The 21,330-nt window shown below is 32.8% G+C and overlaps 2 protein-coding genes and 1 pseudogene across 2 annotated transcripts; 2 read left to right on the top strand and 1 right to left on the bottom strand.

The window, feature by feature from the left end:
- The first annotated feature begins 2,287 nt into the window (after positions 1–2,287).
- On the top strand, positions 2,288–12,296 carry LOC140664058 (amino acid transporter heavy chain SLC3A1-like; annotated as a pseudogene).
- Positions 11,860–13,667, bottom strand: LOC140664065 (JNK1/MAPK8-associated membrane protein-like). Its single transcript, XM_072888791.1, has 3 exons — positions 12,854–13,667; positions 12,412–12,581; positions 11,860–12,296 (listed from the first exon to the last, which is right to left on the bottom strand). The coding sequence occupies exons 1-3, from the start codon at positions 13,297–13,299 to the stop codon at positions 12,004–12,006; spliced, it is 909 nt and encodes a 302-aa protein (XP_072744892.1). The 5' UTR covers positions 13,300–13,667; the 3' UTR covers positions 11,860–12,003.
- A 5,707-nt stretch (positions 13,668–19,374) lies between these two features.
- Positions 19,375–20,541, top strand: LOC140663600 (uncharacterized). The gene is made up of 2 exons (XM_072887858.1): positions 19,375–19,846; positions 20,000–20,541. The coding sequence occupies exons 1-2, from the start codon at positions 19,375–19,377 to the stop codon at positions 20,539–20,541; spliced, it is 1,014 nt and encodes a 337-aa protein (XP_072743959.1).
- The last annotated feature ends 789 nt before the right edge of the window (positions 20,542–21,330 follow it).

The raw sequence follows: 21,330 nt of genomic DNA, 5'->3' as shown, positions 1-21,330 counted from the left end.
ATATATACACATTATTTATATATATATATATATATATTTTAATAAAATTGAACTAAATTTAATATATATATATATATAATAAATATGATTGTTTATTCACGGATTCAATAAAATAATGCATATATATATATATATATGCATTATTTTTCAATAGATTCAATAAAATAATGCATATATATATATATATATATATATATATATATATATATGCATTATTTTATTGAATCCGTGAATAAACAAATTTTTTACAAATAAAGGAAAGAAAACGGTATTTTGACCGTTTCTTAAACGTTTTTTTTTGTTAGAAAATAACGTTTCCCTTAACGTTTCTTAAGTGGACATTTATACCAATTAAAAACGTTTTCGAAAGCCGGTTTTAAAACGTTTCGCAGAAACATTTGTGAAACGTTTTTAAAACGAACCTGTGCTACCTGGGTTAGTTTTAATATTATAAGATTATTTTATAATCTAAAACTGTTTAAGTCCTAGCAGACAGCCTTTGGTTCTCTATTTCACGCATGCGCTCTAAAAAATGGGTACGTCTGATAAGCAGCCGTTTGCAGTCTAGTATATTATATAGAAGTCTGTGCCATATACGCGCACATAAGTATATACAGGGTGAGGAAAAAGTATGAAAGCCCTGAAAAATCTCGAAAAATATAAATTTTAGGTCCGATTCAAATCTTGGTAGAAAAGCAGAAAGCAGAAAAGGAAAACTTTTCCGTTATTGTACTACTTACTACCAGCACGAATTTCTAATTGGCCAAAAAATTGTATGGTTTCGAAAGGGAAGGTCACGTGAAGGTTACTTTTAATTTCTTAAATGGAACATCCTATTTTTAATTGTATATTTTTGTAGGTTACCTCGAGAGCTTTCCATAACACTATAATAAAACTTTTTTTGGTTAAAAATTTCTTGACATATTTTAAAGTTTGTCATGATACTTTTTATTATAAATTATAAAATAAATGAAAAAAATGAATAGAACATTTTGCCTTAGATAATCGGATCTTTTCTTATTGATCTTGCCTTAGAGTCTTTTTCTGTAAAACTTATATTTTTCTAAATTTTTCAGGATTTTTATTTATACTTTTTTCTCATATCATTTTTTTTGTATATTCTTGCCAGAAAAAGAGAGAGAGAGAGAGAGAGAGAGAGAGATAAAAATGAGTATTCCAAAATTGTTGAGATTACTAATAAATCTAAATTAATGTCAAAATTTTGTTAAATGGCAGATCAAACATCGCTGATGAAAAGGATGAATCACTTATTGAAAATAAGATATACCAATTCCGACATTTTAAAAATTTCAGTTTGCCATATTGAATTCATTTTGAGTTTTGAAGTTTCTAATGAATTCTAATATCATATTTGGATTCATCCTTTGACTATATCTAAAAAACTAAAATCATTACCAATTAACCCTTAACAGTCACACTGGGTAAAATACACCCCAGCGTTTTTTTGACTTCGAAAACGATCCAATAAACCAATGGAAATACATATATTTTTACATATGTTAAATTATTTTTTGCAAATCAAACCTATACAGTCTTTTTAAAGAAGGCTTAAACTACAACAGGATATTTTTTTTTTTTTTTAAGGTCACCTACAATTTTTTATACACGTGCAAACACGCTGGGGTGTATTTCACCCAGTGTGACCGGTACGGGATTCTCGAGAAGTGTGACTGACAAGGGTTAAATATAAGAAACTTTTTTACACAGATGGTGGCATATGTACAAACGGGTTATTAATTAATATATTATTTAATTAATATATTTATTTAAAATTAAAATAAAATTTTTTATTATTTTTGGACCATTATCACCTATCAATATACCTATTTCGCAGCTTATTGTTTAAGCTTTTATCGAAATATACAGGGTATTTGACAACAGGTGGGACAAAATTTAAGGAGTGTGATTCTACATGATAAAATAAAACAAAAATCAAGAATAAACAAATTGTTATGGAGACTTCGTTTTTTAGTTATAAATATTTGAAAGTTTGTGTAAAAGATATTTAAAACTCGGCAATTCGCTGCATACTTTTGCGTCACAGAATATATTTTGAGAGCGATTCAGTCGATGTAGCCTACGCACGTCAAAAATTTTGCGGATTACCATGCTTTGGGCACCTGTCACGCAAATTTTCAAATATTTATAACTAAAAAACGAAGCCTTCATAACAATTTTGTTATTCTTGATTTTTGTCTTATTTTATCATGTAAAATCACCCTTTCAATTTTGTCCCACCTATTGTCGAACACCCTGTATATCTTGTCGACCTATCGACAGTGCACGGATTACCGCACTATTCCGCACTCGTCTCGAAGTTCTCGGTTACCGGAGTGGCTGCCAGCTGTCGAGTTGTCATTGTTCATTGTTCGCGTGTTATCGCATTTGCCGCGTTTACAAAAGATCTAGCCTAGCGCAACAAATATATATCTACATACATACATACATATATACATATATATGTGCATAAGCTCTTTTCTCAAGTGAGTGACAAGAAGAGAAGAGATAAACGCATCCTTGATCTATTCGTGCGACTATGGAGAGTGGGAGAGATAGCAGTGAGGTGAACGGCGATGTAAAAGAAACGCCCACCTCAGTCGTTACCACGTCCAAGTCTAAGGAGGTAGTATCTCACGACGAGCACGTCGATATGGGCAAACAAAACGGCGAGGATTTGGACGAGGGTGCCCACGAGCGGATGCTCCAGGAGGACGATAGCACCGCCAAAATCACCGAGAAGGATAACATCGAGGTAAATTCGAGGACTCTTCACATCTAAAACCTTTCACAATTATATAACAATTTAATTTTCTGAAGCACTTCGTGAGATATGACAGTTAAAAACTGCGACGAAAATATTTTGATAACATTTATATGACCAGAGACCAAAGTTGGTTTAAATATCTCTTTACTCGTTATATTTCGTTATAAATATGACAAAAATCAGGCATATAAATCGTAAAGCAATTGGATGTGTTTTCTGATTGGTCTTCACATATGAAATGTTCTCGAGAGATAATATTTCTCTGATTATTCATGAATTAGATAAGATTTATTTCTAAAATTGTGTGAGAAATACTTGTATGTGTGTGTATCTCATTGTTTATCTTACAATTAATGTTTAATAGGCTTGTAATGTCTTATTATAATGGATACGCGTATTCTCGCCATTGTAATCGATTGCTCCCGCGGTTATTCTCACAAATCTGTTCTCGTTTGACATTTGCAAGATTCAATTATACGATATATATATATATATTTTTTTTACACATGTCAAGAAAATGCACTGTGTTTCAGAAAGCTATAAATAACAAAAAGAAAATAACAAGCTAATTAAACTTTAAAAAGTATGTAAATTTCCAAAGAAGTTGCATCATGCAAGGAAATTTTAAATTTACTTTAAATATATTTTTATTCTAATATACTCGATGACTTCTCAATATGTGAAACTCACTTGCAATGTATATTTAAATATTCAATTTTATCAATTTTAATTAATAACTTAATAAGATAATAATCACAAATTAATTTGATTTTATATCTGCATGATCATACAATATGACATTTAAAAAAAATATTGAGATTAAAGAATATAATAATACATGTAAAAAAAATATTGAGATTAAAAAATATAAATCATTTTTATACAAGTATTTACAGCAATAATATGTATTTAATTAATATAGATGTTTGGAAAGAAGTTCTTTTATTCTCTACGTTACTCTCTGTGGTTTCTTCAAATAGGTGAAATTTATCTCTGAGAATGACGACGTTAAGATCGATATTGAACTAAAAAAAGATGCGCAGGAATGAACAAGGAAGAGCTGATGAAGTTTGCCAACGATCCATTCTGGGTAAAACTGAGATGGGCCTTATTTATCCTTTTTTGGCTGTTGTGGGCAGGCATGTTGGCTGGTGCTATAGCTATTATTGCGATGGCACCAAAATGTTCAGCACCTGAGCCGAAAAAATTCTGGGAAGAAAGTCCAATTATTCAGTTGGATATCTCAGATTCTCTTAACAACAACTTGAAAGGACTGGAATCTGTGTTAAATGATTTGAAAGATCAACACATCAAGGCTATCTCTCTCTCATCAATAGTGAAGGAAAATGCAGATGGTACGTAAAAATTTTTTCAAGAAATACATAGAATATTTGTTTGCTTTGTATAAAATATTCTTATATCTTATAAATACATATGTATTCTAAAATATATGTATTAATAAAAAAATCTTTACATTACAGGAGCAACTGAAGATTTCAGAGTCATTAAATCGAAATTAGGAAACATTAGCGACTTAGAAAGTCTTATCAAAGTTGCAACAGAAAATGATCAACAAGTCTTTTTGGAGTTGGATCCCAACCATTCTGCTATAGAACATCCATGGTTCAACGATCTGTAGATAGGCAGGATCCCTTTACATCCTATTATGTATGGGCTGATGGAATAACTGATATTAATGGTGGAAAAGAAACAAAAAGTCCTCCAAATAATTGGGTTAGTCAAGTCTCCATAACATTTTGTATGACAGCTGGAAAAATAAATTTGCATTTAATACGTATCTAAGTAAATATACTTTACAGTTGAGCATATATGGTGAATCTGCATGGGAATGGAATGAACAAAGAGGGCAATATTATCTTCATCAATTCAATAAGTCACAGCCTGACTTGAATTACAACAATCCAGAAGTTGTGAAAGAATTTGGAGTAAGTTTATTGCTCTTTATTTTTAACTGGTACATTTAACCTTTTTATACATATTTATGTATTATATATTTTATATATATTTAACCTTTTTATATTATTTAAGGATATCTTAATTCATTGGCTGAAATTAGGAATTAGTGGCTTTCGCTTAGCGAATACATCGTTTTTAACAGATCTACAACTTCGTGATGAGTCTAGGAGCCTTCTTCCTGTAGAAATAAATAATTATCAATCCTTGATGCACGTTTATACGCGCGATCGTCCGGAAAACGCTGCGATATTAACAAGATGGCAAGAAATAGTCCGTAATGAGACTGATGGTAAAGGGTACGTTTGTTTTTACATTGTTAATCTGTGATTACATCTCGTTTAAATATTAATATATTTGTACGGTAGATTATTTGCGTTGCAAGACGATATTAGTGCAGACATCTTACAAGTTTACAATGAGAAAAAAACAGTAATTGACTTACCGCAAAGTTCACATTTCCTCATCACTGCCAATGCGAGCATCAATGCGACTGTATTGCATAAAAGTATATCGCAGTGGCTCAAAATTGCCAATGGCCTGCATGGAATGTAAGTATCCTTGGCAAAATTAGTTTTTATTATGTAATTTGTATTATTTTTTTTATATTTAAAATTAGTTTTTACTGTTCGTTGAGATACTGTAAAACCATTTTTCTCTTTACTTTTTATATTAGAATCTATAGTAATTATTAAATAAAGTCATAGTTTTGTTGTTCAATTGTAGCTCAATGATAAACAACATTCTTTGAGGCAACTTATGCCTGGCAATGTTTCTGATAGCTTTGTATTGATGACAATGCTGTTACCGGGCACGCCAATTCTTCGATTAAATGACATCATTTCCGCGAAAAATGCATTTGCAACCTTATCAAGTGCTCGAAAGGGTTTGACATTCCTTCACGGGAGTACAACGTTTAGAGTAATAAACGAAACTGTCTTCGTATACGCGAGGTGAGTTTACCCATGCAATATTTATGCGTAATAATCATTAATTTTTAATGTACAATTTAACAAAAGTAAAATTATTTAATATTTATATTTGAACTATTTTTAAAAAATATAGAGCGACTAGTCATGAAATTACTAAAATATGTATTATTGACTTGTGCTAATCAGTAGATTTAAAAATTAATCTTTTAAACACTCGTGCGCGTTATTTATTTTTCTATTTAAATATCTCTAATTTATACACAAGAAAGATTAAGAATAAATGCATGCTATAGTACATGAATGAAATCAGATTTAATTGGATAATTGAATAGACTATCAGGTGCGCACGCGCACGCACCCACGCGCGCGCACACACACGCACACAACACACACACACATACACACACACACACACACACAAAACACGCACTCTTGTGCACAACTGAATTGACATTGCATATCTTGGCCCATATTCTCTCACGGTACTTTTGGCACATCTAATGTATTACATCTCATGTTTATATATATATACTAGACATTTTAAGTGCGCGCAACGCGCGTGCTATTTATTTTATGTATGTTTATATTATGTTGTATGAGTATATATATATTGTGTATTATGCTAAAGTTAAGCGTTAAAGTTTTTTGTCTGCAATGCTAGTTGATTGTGGAATATTTAATTTTAATATTTACAGTTAGTTTTAAGAAAGCATCTTTCTTTCTTTTTCTTCCTTTCTCTCTCTTTCTCTTTCTTTATTTAATATTATATCTCTTCTCCTTCTTTCTTCCATCTCTTATTCTTTTTTCTATTAATTACACAAATATAAATTACATAATTAATATGTATGTAATATCATGCGAAAAGTTTACACATAGACTCATCATATACAATATATACATATATAATATATGTAACTTTTTTTGTCTTTCTTTTTCTCTTCTTCGTTTTTTTTATCTTTTTTTTTTAACTTTCCTGTAATTTAATTATTTACAAGTTATCACACAAACTGTCAAAATTTGACAACTGCAGACGATACGCGCGAAGCAAGTCGCAATAACGCACTTGACAATGAGACATCGAGACAACCAATCAGCATCGCAGAAAAGCGATGATAATGTCTATATATGTATATATATATATACAAGGTGTCTTGAAATGACCGATAAATATTCTAATGGCAGGTTCTTTAGAACATTTTAAAACGAAAAGTTTAATACAAAATGTCAAGGCTATAATAGTTTTCAAATTAGAAAGATTTAAAGATTAGGAATGACGGGACTAGAATTTCGAGCGCTCAGATACGGCAAAATAACAAGTGATAAAAGTGTTTCTATGAATTTATCTAATTTATCTAATTCTTTTATCACTTGTTATTTTGCCGTACCTGAGTGCGCGAAATTCTAGTCCTGTCATTCGTGATCTTTAAATCTTTCTAATTTGAAAACTATTGTAGCCTCGCCTTTTTTGTATTAAATTTTTCGCCTTAAAATGTTCTAAAGAACCTGTCATTAAAATATTTACCGGCATTTTCGGGACATCCTGTATACAGGGTGTCTCATAACTAATGAGCCAACGCTCGTGAGCGGGTAAAGCGGGTTAAATGGAATAGAAAAGTCCTGTACCATTTTGCGATTTTCAGAATAATTATTGAGAAATTACTTTACAAAGATCGGCAAATCCGGCGCGAGTATCAGCCTGCCGCAAAAAAGATGGCGAGAAGGACGGCCCTTAAGGACGATCGCTAAGCGCGCGCGGCGTAAATAGGCGCCATTGCCTCGCGGTTACCAGCGGCATAGACGAGAAACGTTGATAAGAACAATAGATTAGCGATTATTATTTAGCGACCGGCCTAGCGGTGGGCCGTCCTTCTCGCCATCTTTTTTGCGGCGGGCTGATACTCGCGCCGGATTTGCCGATCTTTGTAAATTAATTTCTCAATAATTATTCTGAAAATCGTAAAATGGTACAGGACTTTTCTATTCCATTTAACCCGCTCTATCCGCTCACGAGCGTTGGCTCGTTAGTTATGAGACACCCTGTATATATATATCCCTTTCTCTAAAAAAGGCACGTTGATGACATTGTCGCTTTTCCGCGATGTTGATTGGTTGTCTTGATGTCTCGTCAAGTGCGTTATTGCGTCTTGCTTCGCGAGTGTCGTCTGCTGCTGTCAAATTTTGACAGTTTGTGTGACAACTTGTAAAAATTAAATTAAAGAAAAAAAGCGGAAAAGCGATGACAATGTCAATAACATACCTTTTTTTTAGAAAGGGATATATATACAGGGAGGCCCAAAAGTTTGGAAACGGTCGAATATCTCGAAAATAAAGCATTTTAGGGAAAAATGTTTCAAATAAATGTGTATGGTTTCGAAAGGTAAGATGATACCATTGGTTTGACCTTGGATAGTCGTTTGAGAGTTATATGAAGGTCACCTTGAATTACTTAAATGAGACACCTTATATATTTTTACATATTCTTGTAGCTTACGTCGAGAACTTTCCAAAACACTATAATAAAACTTCTTTTGATTAAGTACTTTTCGAGTTATGAGGCTTAAAAGTTCCAATATTTTGACATAAAATACGAAATATCTCATAAAATATTAATTTTTCGATTATCTTACCCTAATGCTTTTATGCACAGAATAATGAGATGAATCAATTGGTGTAAAGAAAACACATAGTTATCTTTAAGAAAAAATCTGAATTTGCAACTAGCAGTTACACATTTTTACATAATTATGTGTTTTAATTACGCCAATTGATTTGTCTCATTATTCTGTGCATGAAAGTATTAGGGTAAGATAATCGAGAAATGAATATTTTACGAGATATCTTGTATTTTATGTCAAAATACTGCAACTTTGAAGCCTTATAACTCGAAAAGTATTTAATGAAAAAATATTTTATTATAGTATTTTGGAAAGTTCTCGAGATAAATTACAAGAATATGTAATAAAAAATAGTAGGTTCCATTTAAGAAATTAAAGATGACCTTTACGTGACCTTCAACGACTATCCAAGGTCAAACCAATGGTACCATCTTATGTCTCCCTGAAAACCATACAACTTATGTCTGAAACATTTTTGTCTTAAACTTATGGTTTTGAGATATTACAGTGCGTAGATTAAAATGGCCTACCCTGTATATATAAACTCCTTACAACAAATAAAGGAACACCTAAATTTTCTTGAAAAATAGGCAAAATTCAATCAACTGCAACTTCGTTAAAAATGAACGAAATTTAAATAAAAAACAAACGTTTTAAATGTTGAAATCTCTACTTTCGAAAGATTACCGTTATTTTTACATTTCGAAATGGAATGAGCTATAGTTCATTCGATAGGGAGGATCGAGGGTATAAAAAGCCTAAAAGGGTTTGAGTGCATGGGCCTTAGTTTCTGAGAAATTTACATGTAAAGTTGAGAATTCAACTAGTTCTGCGTTAAGTACCTTTGATAACTTCACCAAAGCGTGAAGCGCGGTGGCTGAGTAGCCTAAGACGCGCTCCTAATTTTGTCGTCCGCGGCGAGTGAATGTTGCGGAGTTCAAAACTACGCAGTGCTGCTAACAATTCTTTTTTTTTATTAATTTTGTTATTCTTTTTAAATACTAATAATTATATATATATATATATATGTATATATGTGCGTGTATGTGTGTCATATTCTTTATATATTTATTTCAATTATATATTTATATATAAATTAACTAGAATTTTGATATATTTTTTTTATGTATTTTTATTTATTATACAATTCGGACATCGCTGTACAATCTTTTGGATGAAAATTAACATAGAAACATTGAAAACATAAAGTCGACATGCACCACGAACATTTTATAAAACTATTGTGCGTTTTACACAAACATTTTAAATTGTGTATATTTACAGGGAAACATAACTGATTAAGAATTTTGACTTGCATTTTGACATTTTAATTCTCATTATTTTTCCGCTAATAAGAATATCTGGGCAATTTTGAATTAAATTCGCGATGATGCAATAAGAATTCAATCACTAACACATTATATGTTATGTGCCTTGAAATTTAAAAATATGGTACAATATGCTTGGTACGCATCAAAGTTGGCAAGTGAACGCAAAATTTTTCAAAATGTTAATCAGTTATGTTTCCCTGTAAATATACACAATATAAAATGTTTGTGTAAAACGCACAATAGTTTTATAAAATGTTCGTGGTGCGCATCGACTTTATGTTTTCAATATTTCTATGTTCATTTTCATCCAAAAGATTGTACAACGATGTCCGAATTGTATAATAAATAAAAATACATAAAAAAAATATATCAAAATTCTAGTTAATTTATATATAAATATATAATTGAAATAAATATATAAAGAATATGACACACATACACGCACATATATACATATATATATATATATATAATTATTAGTATTTAAAAAGAATAACAAAATTAATAAAAAAAAAGAATTGTTAGCAGCACTGCGTAGTTTTGAACTCCGCAACATTCACTCGCCGCGGACGACAAAATTAGGAGCGCGTCTTAGGCTACTCAGCCACCGCGCTTCACGCTTTGGTGAAGTTATCAAAGGTACTTAACGCAGAACTAGTTGAATTCTCAACTTTACATGTAAATTTCTCAGAAACTAAGGCCCATGCACTCAAACCCTTTTAGGCTTTTTATACCCTCGATCCTCCCTATCGAATGAACTATAGCTCATTCCATTTCGAAATGTAAAAATAACGGTAATCTTTCGAAAGTAGAGATTTCAACATTTCAAATGCTTTTTTTAAATTTATATTTTGTTCCTTTTTAACGAAGTTACAGTTGATTGAATTTTGCCTATTTTTCAAAAAAATTTAGATGTTCCTTTAATTATTGTGAGGAGTTTATATACACACGGTTTCAAATCAGATGAATACAATTTTTGTGAGCATTTTTTTAACTAAATGTAGAACTAAATATACCTGAAAATGTATAACTAAAAATAAATAACTACAATATTTTGCATGTATAATATGACATAACAGACTAACCAAAAATTAATTTATCTTGTTCCATGCTTTCTTGTATATAATACAGAAGTTGGTAAGTGTGCATATACCATTAACATACTACAATTAATGCTTTGCATTGTAAGAATATAACTGCATATAAGAAAAAATACATAATATGGTAGATTAATTAATAATGCGCGCACGCACGCGCACACATACACACACACACAGTCCCATGTAATAAATTCTTATCTCATATCTTATATATACATATATGCTTTATAAAGTGTTGCTATAATACACTGTTGAATAAAGCACACAATCTTGAATAAATTTCTTTTTGTAGGCTAAGAAGCGGCAATCCGGGATATCTGGCGGTGTACCAGACAGGAGATGAGTCGACAATTATAGATCTATCTGAAATACCACGAGTATCGGAAGAGATCAATGTAGTCGCATATAGTCCAAACTACATTCGACAGACAGAAGTCGTGAGGTAAGAATCTTCGCGAATCTCTCGGTAAAATTTCATATATGCTTTATATCCATATATGTAGACATATTATATTCCACATGTATTTAACGATTTTATCTAATATTGAAACTTTACCACTTTTGTAGGACAAAGTTATTTTCAAATAAAGTGCCCATCTCGCCCTAGAGCACATTGATTTTAACATTTGTGCCAAAGGAGTAATTAATAAGAATATTTTATTCGCAAGAACCATCGGCTATATACGATAGCGTTTTTGCTTCATGACTTTTAAAAATGATTTGTATTAAGATTAAAAACTGGGATTACATCAGAAAAAGAATGTAACATGAAGTATATAATTTATGTGTGCAACCTATTATAAAAAGAAAAATCTTAATGTACTGTTTTGTTTGATGAAATAAATGAATATATAGCAAAATCAAATATAAAGAATTGTTAACTATCTGATTAAATTCTTCGTTAAATGCCCTTGATGAATTCTTACTCATGCTATCAATATTACCAAATATCTATTAAAGAAATAATGAACAAAAAGTGGGCATTAATTATTAATTTTAAATAATTTTTATTTTAGATAAATTATATATTTTACATGTAAAATTTTTGTTTATAAATTATTAACGTTTTTCTATTATTGATATTCATTCTTGACTTTTATACTAAATTAATCTGGACTTGACTTAATAATTATTAAGAGAAAATCTCTTTATTAAAAAAAAAGAATTTTACACACATAAAATCTTGTTGCATGATAAATAGCTCAAATACGTTAACCATCGATATGCGCGATTTAGTATATACAAAAGACCACTTAGAAAAGGAGCTTATTCGATGTGCAGCTTGTGTGGATCAGTAAATCTTGCTGTTATGATGTAAAACAAGGATGGTAGCACAACTAGGACTAACATTCCAGGATGGATGCTGATTCCACGAAGAGTCGCAACCGCTATCACGCCGTAACCATGTAATAACCAGTGGCCCAAGATGACTATTACATTCTTTATATTTGAGATAGAGCTCAGTAGCAACGACTTTATCGTCTGATTCAATTTAAATGCAAAATGTGCCGCATTTGACAAAACTGACAGAATGATAGTAATATAGGGAAAAGAGTAATCTATAAGAGAAAAATATATATAACAAATAAGTAATGATTCTCTATATCAGTATACATGTACAAAGTTATAATTAATTTAAAGTAAATTTATAATTAAAATAATTGGTATACATACAAATTAGACCTACACCCACAGCATGAAGCAGTGCAAGAATTGGATAGAAATACAATGCAGCATAAATAGAGAGTTTGCCCTGTTTTGGTAAAAATTTCTTGGCTATTATTGGCCTTATTAATAACATAAGGGCTATTCCTATAGCATAGAAGACAAAAACCATAGTATATCTGAAATAAAACAATGCATATTAGAAATATATAACAAAATGTTCCAAAAAAAATATTACTAATAACAAAATAGTTGACAAAGAAAAATTTTTAATCATTTTTTCTACAAAATTTTTTTTCAAATATCAATTTTTCTAAAAATATTAAAGAATATATATATTACTGTTAAATGTTACAATTTTGTTGATTTTTAAACATTGACATTTGTAGTAATATTAAAAATATTGCAATCTTTAGAAGCTTAATAGAAACATTATCCTGACTAAACTAACAAGGGATAAACTGCTTCCTGTGTACAATGCAGTGTAGCTTCATAATTCGGACTGGGATTATGCAATAGCGTGTACCAGTCTGACAGTTTTTTCGCCCTGCATGACTTGACATTGAATGTTCCAATGGGATGGGTCAACTGTAGCACTATCACAGATGAAAGTACCACCTCGAGTAGGGCTGATAGATGTAAAGCGATCACTTCCTTGGGTATGTTCCGACGCATGGACACCATATCAATGCAGAACCAGTGCAACACCAGAGCTAAGAGGGCCATGAACCCCAGGTATAGCCAGTCGTAGAACATTGGCGTGTCATCGCAGAGCACGCACGCTGACGAGGTGTTAGCCCGAAATCCGCGAGGACAGGCTCCACACTCGCTCCAGTTGCCATCTGGCAACAGTTCTCTACCACAGTACAGTCCGGGACATCGTGTAAGGGTGTTCATAATATATAACCTATGTTTTTCTAGGTTAGAAGAGGGTTAAACCCACAGTAAAAACAACCTACATGACGTGATGCTCGACATCTGAACCTTTCAGTTTTCTTTTTTTTTTTTTCTTTTTTCTTTTTTTTTAAGATATCGTTCTTGTCAAACTATACTGTTACATTTTCCTTTTTCTCTCGACTTGTCAGTTGCATAGACTTCTATGGTTGCGTTCGAGGAGAGACACTATTTAGCGCTATTAAATGTGTTCTGTCCTTATTCAACTTTGAGTAAATAACAAAGATAGAATGATGCTCTTCGCACTAATAGTGTCTCCTCGAACACGGCCTATAACTAGAAGTCTGTGGTCAGATGTCAACACAGACTTCTATATATTCTATATATTAGGGTGCGTTCCTTATGGCCGCTTACACACTTAAAGCGCTTATAAGCATTGCTTACGCTGTTCCATTTGGAGTTATAAACGCATTAATGACGTCACTGTGACGTCATAACTCGTGCTCACAAATGCTTATTTCATCGAGGTAGGGCAGCAAAAGCGTGAGCACTTACAGCGCGTGAGCGTTCATATGGAACGCACCTGTGGTATCGCATGATGAATAGAAAAATGAATTTAAATTGTAATGTGATTAATATATGATTAATATATGATTAATAATTGAAATGTGATTTAAATTGTACATCGGTATATGATGGTAAAATCTTTTCTACGTAATTCTTTAGGCGTAATATTGCAGTTTTCTCGCGATACTTATTAAAAATTAAAAGAATGTTTTCTACTTCTGTATTAAGTTTTAAAGAATCTTCATCATCAAACAATATTTCGAACATTATTACAATTAGCGAACACAAAAGAACAGTCTGTTTTTCCGCCATTTTGACATGCTCACGATGCTCATGCACCCAAAAGGAACTACTTTCCGTTTGCAATTTTAAGCGTTTAAGCAGCAAACTGAACGATTGAAGATAGCGCTTACAAGCGTGAGCGCTTACAGAGCGTTCATATGGAACACACCCTTAGAGACCCTCTAATATGAGTCTCGCTATATGATATCCACTTTTGATTGGTCCTCTATATCTGGACAATTCCCGCTCATATTTGAATCATATTAATCTTAGCATAACTTATTAGCATAAACATTATATTTCAGTAACATAAATAAAAAATAAACGTTTTAGAATTAAATATTATAATCTTTTTATGTTAAACATAATATATATAATATATATAATAAAAATAATATATATAATAAAAACTGTTTATATTTAATTTTTAGTAAATAAATAAAATCCTTAATTAAATTTAATCCTTATTAATTGCATAAAAATTAACAAAATAAAATAAAAATCAAAAAATAAACACATAAAACATGAAATAATAAATTGCTTTATTTTTATGAGAAAACAAACTGTTATCACAAGTATTATAAAAACCTAAAATATATAATATTTGTGTATCTAATGAAAAAACATAAACTACTATCACAAACATTAGCGGTCAGCGCGTTAAAAGAGGTTAGGATTAGGTTAGGTAAGACAGAGAAGGATAGTGAATCATAGATTTCGGAAGATAGAGATGGAGCGTGAGTTCGCGAAGGTGAAGCCTTTTCGGGGAGAGCGACGAGGTAAACTGTGAGCACTTTCTATTGGATGGAATGATGCGCGTGCATAATGGCGTTTAATACGAAATAGAACTCCTGTCCATCGGACGTGGAAATGCTGGCCGCGCGAAACGAGAACGCTGTAGTCAATTAATTTATTATAACTGATGAATTTATTGGCTATCGCGTTATTTTTTGCCACGCGGCAAGTATTTCCGCGTCCATTGGGCAGGAGCTCATATTCTAATATCTCTGATTGCTAGTATTACACAGCTATATATGTTTAATAAAAACAGTCATCAAATTTATTATATTTTACGTTAAAATGTCCTTTTATTAGTAATAAATAATACCATGATAAAAGGGTCACTAGTAATAATAATTATTTTAAATTTTATTGCAAACTTTTATTCAAATTCAAATAATTACAATCGATATATTCTTAATGGAGACTTTATACATATACACTTTATTATAAAAGATAGTATAAATATTATTACAAGCTTGTTTATACTTATTGGCAAAGTACGTACCCACATAGCAAAAGTTAATCCGAGGTATGTCCATCGGATGTATTTCTAGGGATTTTCAGATATCCAAAGTTCATCCGTGTAAAACCCGAGGATGTATTTGGGATATACTGAGGATACCAAAATGTCCGCTCATTAGATATCTGTATGAAATCCAAAAATGGATATCCTTAGGATATTCTTATATAATAGATAATTATCCTAAGGATATCGTTAGGATAATTAATAATAAAATTTGATTTCAACAATGTCCACTGGATGTTTCTAAATGCCTTTTTGCTATCCTATAGGTTAATCAATATGCACTAATAGTGAATTTGATTGGATACATTAGTGCGCACTGAGTGCACATAAAGGTACCCAGACAGCACAGTCGACTAAAATTATTACTAAAACTGAGTATATTTTTGTCAAAGACATCTTTTAGTCGAAGCGTTTAGTCAACGGAAAATTGACTTAAAGCTGTCTTATGACCCGAATTCAGTCGCTTATAAGCCTATCCATATGTTGACTAAAAGATATGACTATTGTAGATATCTTTCAGTCGTCTTTATAGCTTCTTTTTAGTCATTTCTAATGTTTTTTTTTGACGTCTTAATTATATGTTATTTTTATAGGTTACATTTCATATTTTGTATCTCTTATTGAAATTATACCAGAAATTAAATTAATAAAAAAAATATACTTTACATTTCATATTTAGTTGTACCTGTTATTCTTTGTAGTCTTTATATATTACATGTTATGAAAATTTGAATACGAGTTATAGTCTGAGCACGCTACGTAACGGCAAACAAAGGAACGCGTATATTATAAAATAGATCTTTTTTGTCTTGTTGAAAAGATGATTAAAAAGATGATCAAAAAGACATCTTTTCGTCGACTAAAATTAATTATAACTTTTAAAAGACATCTTTTAGACATCTTTCAAAAGATGAATTTTTTGTGGGCAGAAAGATATCCTTTTAGACATTTTTAGTCTTGTCAGAAAAATGACTTAAAAAAGACATCCTCTCGTCATCTTTTAGTATTATGTGCTGTCTGGGGTATTATCGCACACAATTTCACAATGATAAGTAATTATAAAAGTAAAATAATAAATAGTAAGAGCTATTATTTTATCATTATGTACATTCAACAACAATAATAATATCTTTTTTTAAATAATTATGTTACTTTTATATAATTGCTTTTGTGTTATTATAAAATTGTTGTGTGTAATAAACCTTTATATGTATGCATTCAGTGCACTAGTGCATCCAATCGAATTCGCTATAATTGAATATATATATGTACAATAGCGGGTAAGGCATATTTTAAGTGCCTACCTAAAATATCTTGGAAAACATACACATTATTCGACAAATATATGTGATAAAAGTTAATTGTTTCATTTTAAGTGAATATATTTATTAGGCATTTAAAATGAGTCACCAGATATAAAAGAAAAATGATCAGCTTAATAAAGATTCTAAAAATAAAAGTTGACAAAAAATAAAATATTAAAATAAAATATATTTTATTTTTTAATATAGATATAAAATAAAGTTGAAAAATAAATAAATAAGTAAATAAAATAAATATATATATATATATATGTATATATATATATATATGTGTGTGTATATATCACAATTAGAAATATCCTCAGGTAATCCTTAGGTAAATTTAGTTTAGTTAGAGTACATATTTAAAATAATTCCGATCAAATAAGGATATTCTACGGAGATCTTATGCTATATGAGATTAGATATCCACAAAATGTCCAATACTGGACATTCTATGGATATCTAAATATTGTCCAGTGATGGATGTCTCAAATTGGATATACTATGGATATTCAATTTATGACCATGGACATATGGATGTAAAATGGATATAAAATGAACATCCACAGGACATTCTGTGCTATGTGGGTAGTCATATATAAGATACACTCCTTTAGGAATATAGTCATAAGATATAAATATAAATATAATAATACTTATTCTTTAAGAACATAAATATACTGTAAAGTTAAAAAAATATTAATAATAGTTATAATTATATATGTTAGATAAAGCTCGTTAAATTTATAATAAATCTTACAGACAACTTCATTAAAGTAAATGGTATAGATCAAACGCTTTTTACCATAGACATTTGTATATATGTCTATACTTTTTACATACCCTTAAACAATACAATTTTATTAAATAAATGACGTTTGCTTTTAGATTTATCTATAGAATTTAATGTTATATAATGTAATCTGATTTTGATATAGTTTTGAGCAATGGCCCAAATTAAATGTACAATATGATTTTCTAAAGGAGACTGATTAAATGTATGCTCTCGTAATGAATGAAATAAATTAGTATCAAGGAACGATTTCATCACATCATTAGTAATATATGTTTCATAAATCTTTTTAGTTATAAATCCATTTGTGCTTACATGAATTGCATGTCTTATTCTTTCGTATTTATTACAAATTGTAATAACGTCTTTTGATGGTTGTATTAATACTCCTTGTCTAATATTTTTTACAGAAATCAAGTTATTATTATTAGTGACCCTTTTATCATGGTATTATTTATTATTAAAAAAAGGACATTTTAACGTAAAATATAATAAATTCGATGACTGTTTTTATTAAACATATATAGCTGTGTAATACTAGCAATCAGAGATATTAGAATATGAGCTCCTGCCCACTGGACGCGGAAATACTTGCCGCACGGCAAAAAATAACGCGATAGCCAATAAATTCATCAGTTATAATAAATTAATTGACTACCGCGTTCTCTTTTGTCGCGCGGCCAGCATTTCTGCGTCCGGTGGACAGGAGTTCTATTTCGTATTAAACGCCATTATGCACGCGCATCATTCCATCCAATAGAAAGTGCTCACAGTTTACCTCGTCGCTCTCCCCGAAAAGGCTTCACCCTCGCGAACTCACGCTCCATCTCTATCTTCCGAAATCTATGATTCACTATCCTTCTCTGTCTTACCTAATCTAATCCTAACTTCTTTTAACCCGCTAACCGCTAATGTTTGTAATAGTAGTTTTTTCATTAGATACACAAATATTATATATTTTAGGTTTTTATAATGCTTGTGATAACAGTTTGTTTTCTCATGAAAATAAAGCAATTTATTATTTCATGTTTTATGTGTTTATTTTTTTTATTTTTATTTTATTTTGTTAATTTTTATGCAATTAATAAGGATTAAATTTAATTAAGGATTTTATTTAATTACTAAAAATTAAATATAAACAGTTTTTTATTATATATAATCAAAATAATAATTTTGATGTTTAACATAAAAAGATTATAATATTTAATTCTAAAACGTTTATTTTTTATTTATGTTACTAAAATATGTTTATGCTAATAGTAAGATTAATATGATTCAAATATGAGCGGGAATTGCCCAGATATAAAGGACCAATCAAAAGTTATCATAAGGCGAGACTCTTATTCACAGACTTCTATATAATACTAGACTGCTAACTCCTTATGTATAAGGCAGCTCTAATTTTATGTACAAACAAGTATGTATGACATCCCTTTCTGCGCATGCGCTGTGAAGATGCATGTTGCACGCATGTATATACATACTAAGGGCCACCTGCACTAAACTCCGATTAGCTTAATCGTTGATTAAACTATATCTTTGTCTCTTTTAGATAAGTTCAAGAGAAAAAGAGGAACATATAAGTTAATCGGTGATTAAAGTTAATCAACGTTGGTGCAAGTGGTCCTCCGCAGGGATCGGTCTTAGGACCACTGCTGTGGAACCTAGGGTATGATTGAATCCTTCGGGGGGCCCTTCTCCCGGGACAGAAGCTGGTGTGTTATGCAGATGACACACTGGTCCTGTCCTGGGAGGAAGACTGGAGCAGCACCATCCGTCTCGCTAGAGTGGGTACGAGACACGTGGTCGGCCGCATAAGAAGGATGGGTCTCGAGGTGGCCCTGTCAAAAACGGAGGCAATATGGTTCGCCTCCAAAGGCAAAAGGGGACCGCCTCGGGACACAGCTAAAATAGAAATCGAGGATGTCGTGGTCGAGATCGGGACCCAGTTAAAGTACCTGGGCCTCGTCCTCGACAGCCGGTGGAGCTTCGAGCCTCACATGGAGAAGCTGGCTCCCCGAATGAGGGCGGTGTCTGCCTGCTTGGGCAGACTCATGCCCAATCTCGGGGGGCCGGGAGACGGGGCTCACCGCCTCTATATGACGGCGGTCCAATCCATAGCTTTATACGGAACCCCCGTATGGCACAATGCGATGGCCAGGCGGAAAAACTGCAGGTCCTCCGGGGTATGCAGAGGCGCCTGGCCATCCGTGTCATTCGGGGGTATCGGACCGTCGCCTTCAAGACGGCGTGCCTGGTGGCAGGGGTCATGCCCTGGGTTCTCGCGGCAGGCGCGTATGCCGAGATGTATCGGATATGCGTGGCCCGTCGGGAGGACCCGGACTCAGATGTGTCGGGACCCCTGCCACCAAGGATCGTAGCAAGGCTCAGGCTCTAGGCTCGGCGGCGCAAACTTTTAGAATGGGAAGAGGGCTTGTCCGACGTAAGGACAGGCCTACGCACCGTCGAGGCTATCCGCCCAATCTTTATGGACTGGGTGGACTGGCAACACGGCGCCCTTGATCAGGACGGTGCAGGTGCTCATTGGACATGGTTGCTTCGGGGAGTATCTGCACCGAATAGGTAGGGAAATGTCGGCCACGTGTCACCACTGTGGCGCCCCGGTGGACACGGCGGAGCACACCCTGGCGGAATGCCAGGCGTGGAGCAATCAACGCCGGGTCCTCCGGGACGCCATAGGGGAAGAGGTTTCCCTAGCTACCATGGTGAAAGCCATGGTGGCCAGGGAGGACCAATGGAAGGTGGCTGCCTCCTTCTGCGGAGACGTCATGTCCCGGAAGGAGGCGGCCGAAAGAGAGAAGGAGGCGGATCCAAATGCCCCTCCCTCTCAGAGAAAGAGGGGGGAGCAAGAATGCGGGCGTATAACGCCCGCATTCTCTAACCCCCCTAAGTGTCTCTTCTTCAGGGTCGCGGGGGCGCAGGTGCAGAGGACACCTGCGGAAGAGAGTCCTCCCTTCTTCGTCCCCTAACAGGGACGAAGGACGGAGGACCTAGCGAGGGCGGGTCTCGGTCGAATGTGAAAGCGACCCGGGACCCGTCCATAATCACAGCGTGGACCACCGTTGGGTTTTAATGGGTATGCCCGACCATAAATAATTGGTTGGGTGAGTCCCACATACCCTCTGGGAGTCCCCGTTTCCAGAGGGATGCGTAAAGCATTTCCCAACGTAAAAAAAAAAAAAAAAAAAATGGCCCTAAATATGATAAACAAGCTTATATAAAAGATATAAAATAACTGCACATTTGTATCCCATAATTTAATATTTATATTTCTTACTTTTTTTACTAACACGACATGTGTTCTGACAAGAATTAGAGACCGAAAGCAGGTTAGAAGTACACACAGACTTCTATATAATACTAGACTGCTAACTCCCTAGATTTTGCTTATATAAAGTGTCCTCGAATTTTATGTACTAAGAGCGCGTTCGGGGAAATACTATTAGCGCTAAGGTGACCCTTCCTGCGCATGCGCTGACATGTGCCGACGCTATTATAATCAGCACATGTATTTCTAACCTGCTTTCGGTCTCTAATTCTTGTCAGAACACATATCGTGTTAGTAAAAAAAGTAAGAAATATAAATATTAAATTATGCGCCTTCACATCGCATGCGCAGAAAAGGATATCATACATACTTGTTTGTACATAAAATTAGAACTGCCTAATACATAAGGAGTTAGCAGTCTAGTATTATATAGAAATCTGTGAATTGGACATACCACACAAATCGACCGATACCTAGGGTACCCAGCACA

Source organism: Anoplolepis gracilipes, chromosome 3 (genome assembly GCF_047496725.1).
Source record: "Anoplolepis gracilipes chromosome 3, ASM4749672v1, whole genome shotgun sequence".
In the NCBI taxonomy this organism is placed as follows: Eukaryota; Metazoa; Arthropoda; class Insecta; order Hymenoptera; family Formicidae; genus Anoplolepis; species Anoplolepis gracilipes.
Note: the sequence above shows the minus strand (reverse complement) of the source record. Positions and strands in the feature narration are given on the sequence as shown.